We start from the raw sequence: 11,222 nt of genomic DNA, 5'->3' as shown, positions 1-11,222 counted from the left end.
GCCTGCAGAGGTGAAGAAATGAAGTAGGCTACAACATTTGTTTTGACATGAAAGAATAATAATGTGACTTGTGGTTTTTTTTATTCAGAATTCCGTTCTTTGGCTTATGTCATTCAACTATAATGGTTCATTCCCAGTAAAAACGAATTAACTCTTTGTCAGTTTGTGAGGATGCTACGATCATAAAATTGGTAAGTAGTAGTAGTAATGGTGAGGTAGGCTACTTATGAAGGAATTAAGCCATTCTAGCAACAACTCATGATGCATGATGCATCTTTATGAGAGGAGGGTACAAAAATAGTAAACATAATGAGAAAGAATGTATTAACATAAAGCAACATGGACAAGAAAATGGACCTTGTGGTGAGACTGTTTTGCCAACCAAAGTCAAGAATGAACTCCCAATCTCACATGTATTAGTTATTTTATGGGGAAATTTAGCCCCTGATTCAGAATGTATTCATAAAATTGCCAGTGTGCAGATATAGCTACAAAATAGAAATGGACCCTTACACACTGGTTAATTAATAGTTAGTTCATAGATTACAGTTAGTTAATAGTTAGTAAACTGTTGGTAAATAGTTAACTTTTAGCTAGTTAGTTAACAGTTACTGAGTTAGTTAATAGTTAGTTAGTAATAATAAGTTAGGAGTTATAAAAAATTAGACTTTATAGAAATGAACTTTTCACATGTTAAGGTCAAGGTGAATTTAAATATGCACACGTCATTTTAAAATGTGAAACTTGGTTTCATATGTGAAATCACAACATTACAAATGTGAAATTAACTTTTTCACATGTAAAAGATTGCATTTCACATGTGATTTTTTTTGTAAGGGTTGAAAGGAACAGTGACACACGGTCAGACTTTATATCAGGAATGGAAGTGACCTTTTCATTTTTTTGATTTTCATTTTAAAAAAGTAAAATAGTAATTTTCCATTTTGTGACCATTTACTCATTTCCAGCCAGCAACAGTAACATGACGTCTGTCCACAGGCTGTTAGTCAGACTGTCGAAGGCTGCCAGGTGTTTGGTCGGAGACCAGACAGCCAGACACAAATGGATCCCCGGTGATAATGCTCCGAGGGATGGTAAATGTCTCTCCAGCAACTGAGATGTTGAAATGTGCTTGAGGTAAAGCTTTAAGACGAGTACCAGACATCGATCATGAAATGTTTCCAAGGTCCCAAGTCTAGCCCTCTTTGTCCTTTCATTCCCACATTCTCCAACAGATGGAATTTAGAAAAGGTTGGCAGAGGTATGTAGAACAAGTTAGATTAAAATTAAACACATCTGGAATACAGTTATACAATTTTAACTGGCTTTCTGGTGATGAGCTAGGGGATCAAAGCCACATCTAAGACACAGGTTTATGATGTTTGTGGGGAAAAAAAGGCCAGCTGGAATCAAGTTTTGCTCCTTTAAGACTTTTTTTATAGAGTTGGCTGACTGTGTACAGCCTGATGAGTATGATGATGAGTATTTTTTATGCTGTTATATTACAAATCCCTAACTCAAGGAATTAAAGCTTTATCTTGACTCTAAATAAAATAGGGTCATACATTCATAAAAACTCACATTTAGCTCAAATAGTATAAGTAATGTAGTAGTCTTTTTTGGAATAAAGTGCTATGTATAATGATTAATTTATTGTTTTAAATGTTTCTAGCATGCACTAATACCATGTCTTTTACACACAGGTTCAACATACAATGTATTATTTGATGGGACTATAGTAGCAAGGGGACACTCCCTCAAACTATTAAAATAGTCCCTACACTGTGCCACTTTCGCAACAGTAGAGTGCAAGGACACGCCCCCTTTGCTTTAAAAGCTGTGCCTGTGTCCACAAAACCATCTCACCTCTACTGAGATTTTGCTTAAACATCTGGATTTTTTCCATCATTCTGTGTTAAAATTGGTGATTGATCTGTGATACTCTAATTGTTCCATAAGCGTAGTTTTTTTTTTTTTTTTTTCAGGAAAACAACTTCTGCTGAGGTGTGTCCCATACTGAAGCACTGGATGATGGGTGTGTGGGCCAGAGCAGCGGCTCTGTCTCTGGTGCTGCAACAGCTGGTGCTCACCATCACAGCTCAAGGCATTAGTAAGTACTCTTCACTGTCTACGTCCTTCTGGAAAACATCATATTTGTGTCTGTAGTTCAGCACATTTTCCAGGTTATGTATTCCTAATTATCTGTTGTCTGGTCTTACAACTTCTGCATCTGCAGCAAGCCTGCAAATAACAACAGGAATTCTGCTCATTTCTTTGGCTTTTTTGTAGTTAGTAGAATTTCACGTCTGGGATCAGTTTTAGATGGTAAAGCAACACTAACTGCCATCTGAGAAAGTGTATGTGCAAAACTTTGATTTGCCTAGAATCTACAAGCAAATGTTTCCATATAATACCCTGTCACTTTGTATTATTCTTGAATTCAGCAAATAGCTGTGTTTTTGTGTATATATGTATGTGTGTGTGTGTGTGTGTGTGTGTGTGTGTGTGTGTGTGTGTCCGTGCATGTGAGTGTGAGGCAGTGGGTTTGTTCCAGTGGAAATATTTTACTGCTGTTGCTTTCTGGAACTCTAGTCTAACACTCAATAAAAAACAGCTGGATACAAACATGAACGTGCATTTACTTAAACATATACGCATGTGCACACACACACACACACACACACACACACACACACACACACACACACACACACATGTACACTGTCACACATAATAAAGTACCATAGTGCATTGACTCAGCAGTAGCAATCCACAGTTCACTGCGAGCCATAGCCATCAAGACACACTCAGAAAACTTTCCATTGATAGTGACTAAAAAAGTAAGTCAGCACCTCCTACAGCGTACCAGATTGAGTGCTTTCAGTTTGTACGCTGAATATTCCCTAAGCTCCTTGCACACTATCGTGCGATTGATTATGTTTCCCTCACTGTCTGTGTTAAACTGTGGCTTTTCTCTGAACCTTTTTGTCACAATGATGGTACAATGTGTCTACAGCAGTATAATGCAGGTTTTTAACAATCCTCTCCTGTGTTAGTCTATGACCTGCTGGTGTCTCCAGACTGCCTGCCAGACTTGCTCCAAGGAAGCCTGAAGAACAAAGGGCGAGATGAGGCTTTCCTCCTCTCTTCCTTCAGGCTCCACAGCAAGGCCCCCACCTCTCTGTACAGTGTCATCAACCCCAAAGACAACACCAAGTACCTGGAGCTCAGCGTGCAGGCCAAACTAAGCAAGGGTGAATTATTCCACTAACACGTATAACGGTGTCTGTGACAACTACTTAAACAGACTACATTATCAGAGTTTTAACTCGTGTTCTCTTGCTGCCTATCTCTTCCTTTCTGTCCGCTCTCTGTTTTCTCCTCTGTATTTTAATCTTGCTTCTCTCCTTCTCTAGTGACCATTCGTTTCCAGAAGACCGACGGCAGATTAGGCACAACCAGTTTCAACCACGCTTCCCTGGCAGATGGCCAAGATCACCATGTGATGCTACATGCCAGAGGTCTACAGGGCGGTCCACCTCAGCTCAGCGTCTATGTAGACTGCAGACTGGCACACACTTTGGATGATCTGCCGGCTGCGTTTGGTTCACTCCCCCCTGGTCCCAACAAGGTGGCACTCAGGACCCTGCAGTCGAGTGGACAGGTGAATAAGAGGTTTACAGTTGAGAGTAATTACACATTTGACTGCAGAGATATGCTGCATAGAAACAAAAGTAGTGAAGTCCCACAGTGTAAATATGAATATTGTTTGAGTAGTGCAACAACTTAAAGGACATATGCCACATGCATTTCAGGATGAACTGACAGACTTGAAACTGGTGATAGAGGACACCATAGATAATGTGGCGACTCTGCAGGACTGCAGCATGGATCAGCGTGAATCTCTGCAGCTGCTGAGTGAGAACAGATTGCAACTGACTGTCTGACATCACCTGGCAAACACATGCAGTCTTTTAAACTGGTATATGTTTGATGTGTATCTTATTTGCAAAATTACCTCAGGTATCCAGGGAGGCAGCACAGCACACGACCAGGCCACCATGCAGGAGCTGAAGATCATGTTATCTGAGATGAAGCAACTGCTCAACCAGCAGGTAACGAAGTTCATGTCATCCCAGTCTTGTGTGTCTTGGGCGAGTAACTCCTGATGGAATGGGAAAACACCAAATTTTAAAATGGTTCAAGATGATTTGGATAATAAATAAAAGTACCATAGTATTTCAACATAAAGTTCTAGTCCAATCATTTGATAATGTTGTTTACCAACTTTGTGGTTGCTTTTAAAAACCAGGTTGATGCTGAGATGAAATTAAATGGATAAAAAAAATAATATTAGGAATTTCCTTTTTTCTTTGGGATAAGATTAGTTTTGCAATAAAATCAGCAATTTGTTATATAAAGTGAGAATCCAGACTGTGAGGAGTTGCTGGACCTCTTTTATTTTTTAAGACTTTATGTAACCTCAGCAACAGACAGCTGAGTAAAAGCAAAATCTACTTCAGCAGCAGATAGAAGTGGATGATTTTAGATGCTCATTGAAAGCAGAGGATTTGTAAGGCATCAAACAGGGAGCCTGAGGCAATAATATAGTTCGGCATCTCAGACTTGTCAGACACACAGAGAGAATCCTTTAAATAAGGAAACAGATCCACCAGAGCTGTCCTGAGCAGACACACTTTTAATAGATTTTCAAAACTTCTGAGTCTCATCCAGGTTTTGGTATTGAAACATAAGATTCTGATTTGTCTCCAGAGATATAAGCTGTGAAGTAATAACACAATTACCCAATCAACACAGTTTGTCCTGACTAACAGTCTTCACTCTGTGTCTTTCTGTTTAAGATTAAGGAGACAACTTTTCTGAGGAATACCATTGCAGAGTGTCTTGCCTGTGGTAAGAAATACAAAAACTCAGATCATTTATACATTATTTAGAGTATTTAGACACTACTGACAAAGTGACATTTCAACCAGGTGCTTTTATATCTGTCTATGTGTGCCCACAGGTCTCGGGGGCAATCCAACCAACACAGGTCCAGGTCCAAGCCCTGGGCAGCCTCAGCCTCTGACGAAGTGCCCACCTGGCACCTGTTTCAGACAGAACATGTGCACCCGCTCAGAGTCAGGGGGTTTCCAGTGTGCCCCCTGTCCTGATGGATATACAGGAGACGGGGTGCACTGTGACGACGTAGATGAAGTACGGATTATGTGTTTCTTGGTGTGCATGCATCTCTGAAAACCAGTAAAAGTAGCACTAATTATCATTTGACAATGTTGTTTTGTGTGTCTTAGTGCCAGTTCAACCCATGTTACCCTGGTGTCCGGTGTGTGAACACTGCTCCTGGTTTTCGCTGTGAGAAATGCCCTCTGGGATACAGGGGACCAGAGATAAATGGAGTGGGAGTGTCCTATGCAAAGTCCCACAAACAGGTACAACAAACAAAACTGCTACACTATATATAAAACATTCAGTTTGAATTATATGTGCCTGTTGGCAGAATATGAATCTGTTTTCTTGATATACTGACTTTCTTCTGTTCTTCCCAGGTGTGTGACGATATAGATGAGTGTCTGGGCCCGCCTGAGAACGGAGGTTGCACTGCCAACTCACACTGCTACAACACTATAGTAAGGCCACTGAAAGTGCTGTATGGTTATTGTCACACTCTCTCATAGCAGATGGCCCTGGTTTTTGACTCAGTATTGTCCTCACCAGGGCTCCTTCCGCTGCGGTGAGTGCAAAACTGGCTTCACAGGTGATCAGGTGAGAGGCTGCCATGGTACCAGGCTTTGCCCCAACGGTCAACCCAACCCCTGCGACGCCAATGCCAATTGTGTTGTGGAGAGAGACGGCAGCATTAGCTGTGCAGTAAGAATTTAAAAGACACTGAAGTCATAATCAGCTGCATGCATGCATACCCCTGGATCATGAATGTTAGTCACTAACTGTTGGGCTGTTCCTCATTACATCATTCACATAAAATGTCATGACATGACTTTTTCTTCTTGTGTGCGTGTTAGTGTGGTGTTGGTTGGGCAGGTAATGGCTATGTGTGTGGAAAGGACACAGATATTGACGCATATCCTGACAATAAGCTCCAGTGCAGAGACACCAACTGCGAGAAGGTACTCATTTCTACACCTCCTAACCTCTCTTGGAATTAATTCATGCTACTATTATAAATTAATGTTGTGTGTTTTGCTGTGTTGTTTCCAGGATAACTGTGTGTTTGTGCCAAACTCTGGCCAAGAGGATGCAGACAGGGACGGGATGGGTGACTCTTGTGATGATGATGCAGACAGTGATGGCATTATTAACATAGATGTAGGTAACTTTACTCCACAGGACCAACATACAATGAACTCCCACAAACTTTGGTGGGTGCTAACATTTTTATGAACAGGATTTTAACTCTCTCACATGAGCCTATGCACTATGCAGTAAACCTATTTTTTCTGTCTTAGGACAACTGCTGGCTCGTTCCTAATGTGGACCAAAGGAACAGCGATAAGGATCTCCATGGCGATGCCTGTGACAACTGCAGAACAGTCGATAACCCCTTACAGAGGGATACCGATCAGGACGGGCTGGGAGATGAATGTGATGATGATATGGATGGGGACGGTGAGCGTGTTTGTTATTATGTAATAGTCAAATAATTGTTATAGTTACATAGTTTTGTGATTGCTGGACATTATTGGGTGTAATTAGAGGGGCAATTTTTGTAAATGGTCACATTGGCTGAAATGGTTGGATGGTCATTACTGTGGGAGGTGTAGTTACTGGACCATTACTGCTTATATTGCATCAATTAGAGGTAATACATTTAAAAATACATTGTGAAACCAAGTGGCTGATAATCACATTAAACAACGACCGTGTCTGTGAGGGTTATCCAAACCACAGACTGTCAAGCCAAGAGTACAACCTTTGCAATCCTGTTTGGTGGAAAGTGTGGAGATTGTTGTTGCGTTCACTGGACTGGCAGCAATTTATCTGTTCAAAACAGCCTCCTGGTCTTTTTTGTGTCTGTTTCCAATACACATCCTGTACCAGTTAGATCATTGGCTTTCAGGGAAACAAGTCAAGCCTTATTAAGCCTTATTAAAAAAAAACACTCCAAAACCCCAGTAAAAAACAGTGTTAAATGTTAAAATATTCCAACTAGAATCGTGTTGTTTCTCACACACTTCACTTGATTGCCCTTTTAGAGCACCTCTCATTTGTTCCACAGTTTTAACTTCTTGCCTTTGTGTGTGCTTGCATATTTACCAATATATGCTTACTAATGCAAATTGCATGTTTAGGCTCTGTTTGGTGACCCTTGTTCATTCATTTTGTTAGAGCTTCAACCTCTCGATCATTTGGTTATGTCTTTAACTCCAAGGCTGGATTGCTAAGCGCTTGGTCATGTCTGTTCTGTCTCTAAAAGTATTTTTTCCACGGTAAGCCTAAGCCAGGCATTGAAGGCCACTGGAAACTATTTCACCTTCGTCTTCCACAAACACTGCCATCTGGTGATCCATTTGACAGACCTTGTCTGTAGGCTGTGTTCTGTCATGCTTTTTTGATTTTCCTGTCAATGCTTTCACACATGACGCAGAAATAAAAGTGCTGAGGTGTTTATGTTCGTTTGAAGGTTTGAACAATATTCTTGACAACTGCCAGCGAGTCCCCAATGTAGACCAGAAAGACGGAGACAACGATGGGGTGGGAGATGCCTGTGACAGCTGTCCTGATATGGCCAATCCTAACCAGGTAACAAACCAAACAATAAACTGAAAAAGATTAATCTGCTGCCATAACTCTGACTAGGGCTGTGCAATTAATTAAATTATGATCGCAATTTCGATTTTGGCTCCTAACGATCACAAAAACAACGTTATCGAGAAAAACGATTATTTTACACTTAACCCTTTGCAAGTACACTCTTATTTTGTCTTGTGTTCTGAAGGGGAATTCAAAAAGTGAAAAACGGGAAAAGTAGTAAGGGAAATTTCACAGTTCAAGGTGTTTTCACTGTTGATTTGTTTGAACTGTTTCACTGTTTTTTTAAGTTCAGTAAATGCAACATCTTTCCAAAAGTCAATGAGTAATCGTGTTAAATAATCGTGATTTCAATATTGACCAAAATAATTGTGATTTGTTTTTCTCCGTAATCGAGCAGCCCTAACTCTGACCAACAGTGTTTGTTTTGTCTACCTGTAGTCTGACTCAGACGATGACCTCGTAGGAGATAGCTGTGATGACAACATAGACAGGTAGAGCCCACTTTTTATGACCTGTGGTATGAATGTGTATAAAGATGTGTAACGTTTTGTTTTACCTGCTCTACCTCCTCTTTGTCAGTGATGGCGATGGACACCAGAACACAAAAGACAACTGTCCCACAATCATCAACTCCTCTCAGTTGGACACTGACAAGGATGGAATGGTTTTAATCTCCTCCTTCATACTTTATTGTATTTATTTAATACATCATATTTCATTAATTCTTCTCACGTATGCTGACATATAGATGGCTCTTTGTTTACACTACACCAAATGTGCTATTTTATCTTGATAGGGAGATGAATGTGACGATGACGACGATAACGATGGCATACTGGACGATGATGACAACTGCAGACTAGTTCCCAACCCGGACCAAAAGGACACAGATAGTTAGTATCACTTCACGTTTGTCCCTTGGTGCGTACATGCATGTGTACGGTATACAGTGAGTATTTGTTTCTGCTGTGTTGTCCCTGAGCTGTGTCCTTGTAATTCAGATAACAGAGTTGGAGACGCATGCGAAGGGGATTTTGACAAAGACAACGTCATCGACATAATCGACCACTGTCCAGAGAATGCTGAGGTCACCCTGACCGACTTCAGAGCCTATCAGACCGTAGTGCTGGATCCAGAGGGGGACTCTCAGATTGACCCCAACTGGGTGGTCCTCAATCAGGTAAACAATAGCCAGAGTTCAAAACCCCTTATCTAGCTAACCTCTGTTACTGTATTACAGTAGTCTATATTGACAACGTTTCATTTCCGGAATTGTTCAGGTGCCGCCGGAAATTCCGCTGGTTGTCCCTCATTTCGTCCGGATGTCCGTAACCTTCCGCTTTCTTTGTGTTGGCATTTTAAACCCTGGTCGATTTCTGAGGACTATGGTTAACTGCTCCTCAGATCTCTGCAGGGTAAATCCAGACAGCTGGCTAGACTATCTGTCCAATCTGAGTTTTCTGTTGCACGACTAAAACAACCTTTGAACGTACATGTTCCACCAGAACAAGTTCCTTCCCGAGGCTATTTTGCAGCCGCACCAGGGCTCCGTCCGGTGCTTAGCGCTGCCCAAGACGATTGTGATTAGTTTAAAGAAATGCCAATAAACCAGAGCACATTTTTTTCCCATCCCGTAATGCTGTGTGGACTCGCCAGACCCTCCTTCGCAGCACTGTGGAGGAAGGTCTGGCGATGCAAGACTAATATTACAGTTTCTTTTTCAAGTCTTTGTATAAAGCTCATACCTGTTCCGTACATATTCTATACAAAATGAGGATAGTACTGTACTGGATAGTAAAATTTGATCACCTGTTCATTTTATGCGAGATAAATCTGCAATTATTATGTTAGTATTCATCAACAACATATCTAATGAGTCCCATAATACTAGAAATAAGGTGAAGCTACTCTCTTTTGTCCTGACAGGGCATGGAGATAGTTCAGACAATGAACTCTGACCCTGGCCTTGCTGTAGGTAAGCACAGAGTACCTTCATACTGCCTAATCCCCATCCGTTTTAACAATAGAATATTTTCCATTTTCTTCAGTGTGTTTTTTGTCAGCCTTTTCCCTAATATGTTGTGTATTTCTTCTTAACTGTCCACATGTGTAGGCTACAAAGCGTTCAGTGGGGTTGACTTTGAGGGAACATTCCACGTGAACACGATGACGGATGATGACTATGCCGGCTTCATCTTCGGCTATCAGGACTCCTCCTCCTTCTACGTGGTGATGTGGAAACAGACAGAACAAACCTACTGGCAGGCTGCACCCTTCAGAGCCGTCGCTGAGCCGGGAATACAACTCAAGGTAAATGGCTGCATTGATATACACACACTCACACACCGATGACGGCGAGCTACCATGCAAGTTGCATGCCTGACCATCAGGAGCAATTTGGGGATAAATGTATTGCGCAAGGACAGGTCGGCAGAAGCCACAGCTGGGGGAAGTGTATTTACTTTCATCATGTTATTTTCCCTCTCTTATGCGATCTGGCATCACTAGGTTGTGAAGTCAAAGACAGGTCCGGGTGAGTATCTGAGGAACTCCCTCTGGCACACAGGACACACCCCTGATCAGGTCCGTCTCCTGTGGAAGGACCCGAGGAACGTTGGCTGGAAGGACAAGGTGTCCTACCGCTGGTTCCTCCAGCACAGACCACAGGTTGGATACATCAGGTACAAACATCAGGACACACACCAACACTCAAGAGACACACTCATACTGTGTGAACTGACTAAACTTAGATCACATTGTGTGTGAACCAGGACTCGCTTCTTTGAGGGTCCAAAGCTGGTGGCGGACACAGAGGTGATCATTGACACCAGTATGAGAGGCGGGAGACTGGGCGTGTTCTGCTTCTCTCAGGAAAATATAATCTGGTCCAATCTGAAGTACCGTTGCAACGGTGAGTTTCTGTAAGTTAAAGGCAGTCCATTCAGCTACATAAACTTAAGTATGCCTATGAGTTTCTTTTTCTTTCTCTTCCCCACAGACACTATTCCTGCTGACTACGAGGATCTCCATACCCAGAACACAGAGTGAAGCCAGAGGAGGGAAGTGATCTATCAAGGAAACAACTTGAGCCCTGCTGAAAACATGTATGTAAGGAGTAGAGCTGCAGATGAGAAGAAAGAGGTAGAGGACATGAGTTAGAGAAAGAAAGATGAATGTGAGAGGGAACATGATGGACAGATTTGGTGATGGTATTTTAACTTTGTCATTCAAATGAGAGGATTGGGCATTATAAACTTTAATTATGTGTAACTGAAGCCAGTACATTTTTGTATAAATCAGCAGGTTCTGTGTATGTTTATGCAATATCTCAAATGCAATAATCAGCATTTTAGGAATACTGTTAAATATGCAATAATGTTTTGTAATATGTTGCAAGTACAATAAAAATCTGAGCATTTAAGAAAATAAAA

At 41.4% G+C, this 11,222-nt stretch overlaps 1 protein-coding gene across 2 annotated transcripts; it reads left to right on the top strand.

The window, feature by feature from the left end:
- Positions 1-4: 4 nt before the first annotated feature.
- Positions 5-11,222, top strand: thbs4a (thrombospondin 4a). Of its 2 annotated transcripts, none has more exons than XM_031309318.2 (25): positions 5-191; positions 1,000-1,137; positions 1,986-2,110; positions 3,057-3,254; positions 3,417-3,664; positions 3,816-3,918; positions 4,024-4,115; positions 4,863-4,914; positions 5,027-5,217; positions 5,313-5,450; positions 5,568-5,648; positions 5,737-5,889; positions 6,042-6,146; positions 6,238-6,345; positions 6,486-6,645; positions 7,661-7,779; positions 8,230-8,282; positions 8,371-8,455; positions 8,588-8,684; positions 8,793-8,971; positions 9,718-9,766; positions 9,905-10,101; positions 10,300-10,472; positions 10,563-10,702; positions 10,790-11,222. In XM_031309318.2, the coding sequence occupies exons 2-25, from the start codon at positions 1,127-1,129 to the stop codon at positions 10,837-10,839; spliced, it is 2,907 nt and encodes a 968-aa protein (XP_031165178.1). In that variant the 5' UTR covers positions 5-191; positions 1,000-1,126; the 3' UTR covers positions 10,840-11,222. The 2 variants fall into 2 exon arrangements, with proteins under 2 accessions (XP_031165178.1, XP_031165180.1); XM_031309320.2 differs by having other exon boundaries at positions 973-1,137.

Source organism: Sander lucioperca, chromosome 2, assembly GCF_008315115.2.
Source record: "Sander lucioperca isolate FBNREF2018 chromosome 2, SLUC_FBN_1.2, whole genome shotgun sequence".
NCBI classification, from domain to species: Eukaryota; Metazoa; Chordata; class Actinopteri; order Perciformes; family Percidae; genus Sander; species Sander lucioperca.
The sequence above is the reverse complement of the archived record's forward strand: the minus strand, read 5'-3'. Positions and strand labels throughout refer to the sequence as shown.

Excerpts from the sequence above, each read along its gene's own strand:
- thbs4a (XM_031309318.2), top strand. Across the intron at positions 9,767-9,904 it reads TGACCCTGGCCTTGCTGTAG|GCTACAAAGCGTTCAGTGGG; the intron begins GTAAGCACAGAG and ends CCACATGTGTAG. Across the intron at positions 10,473-10,562 it reads CCACAGGTTGGATACATCAG|GACTCGCTTCTTTGAGGGTC; the intron begins GTACAAACATCA and ends TGTGTGAACCAG.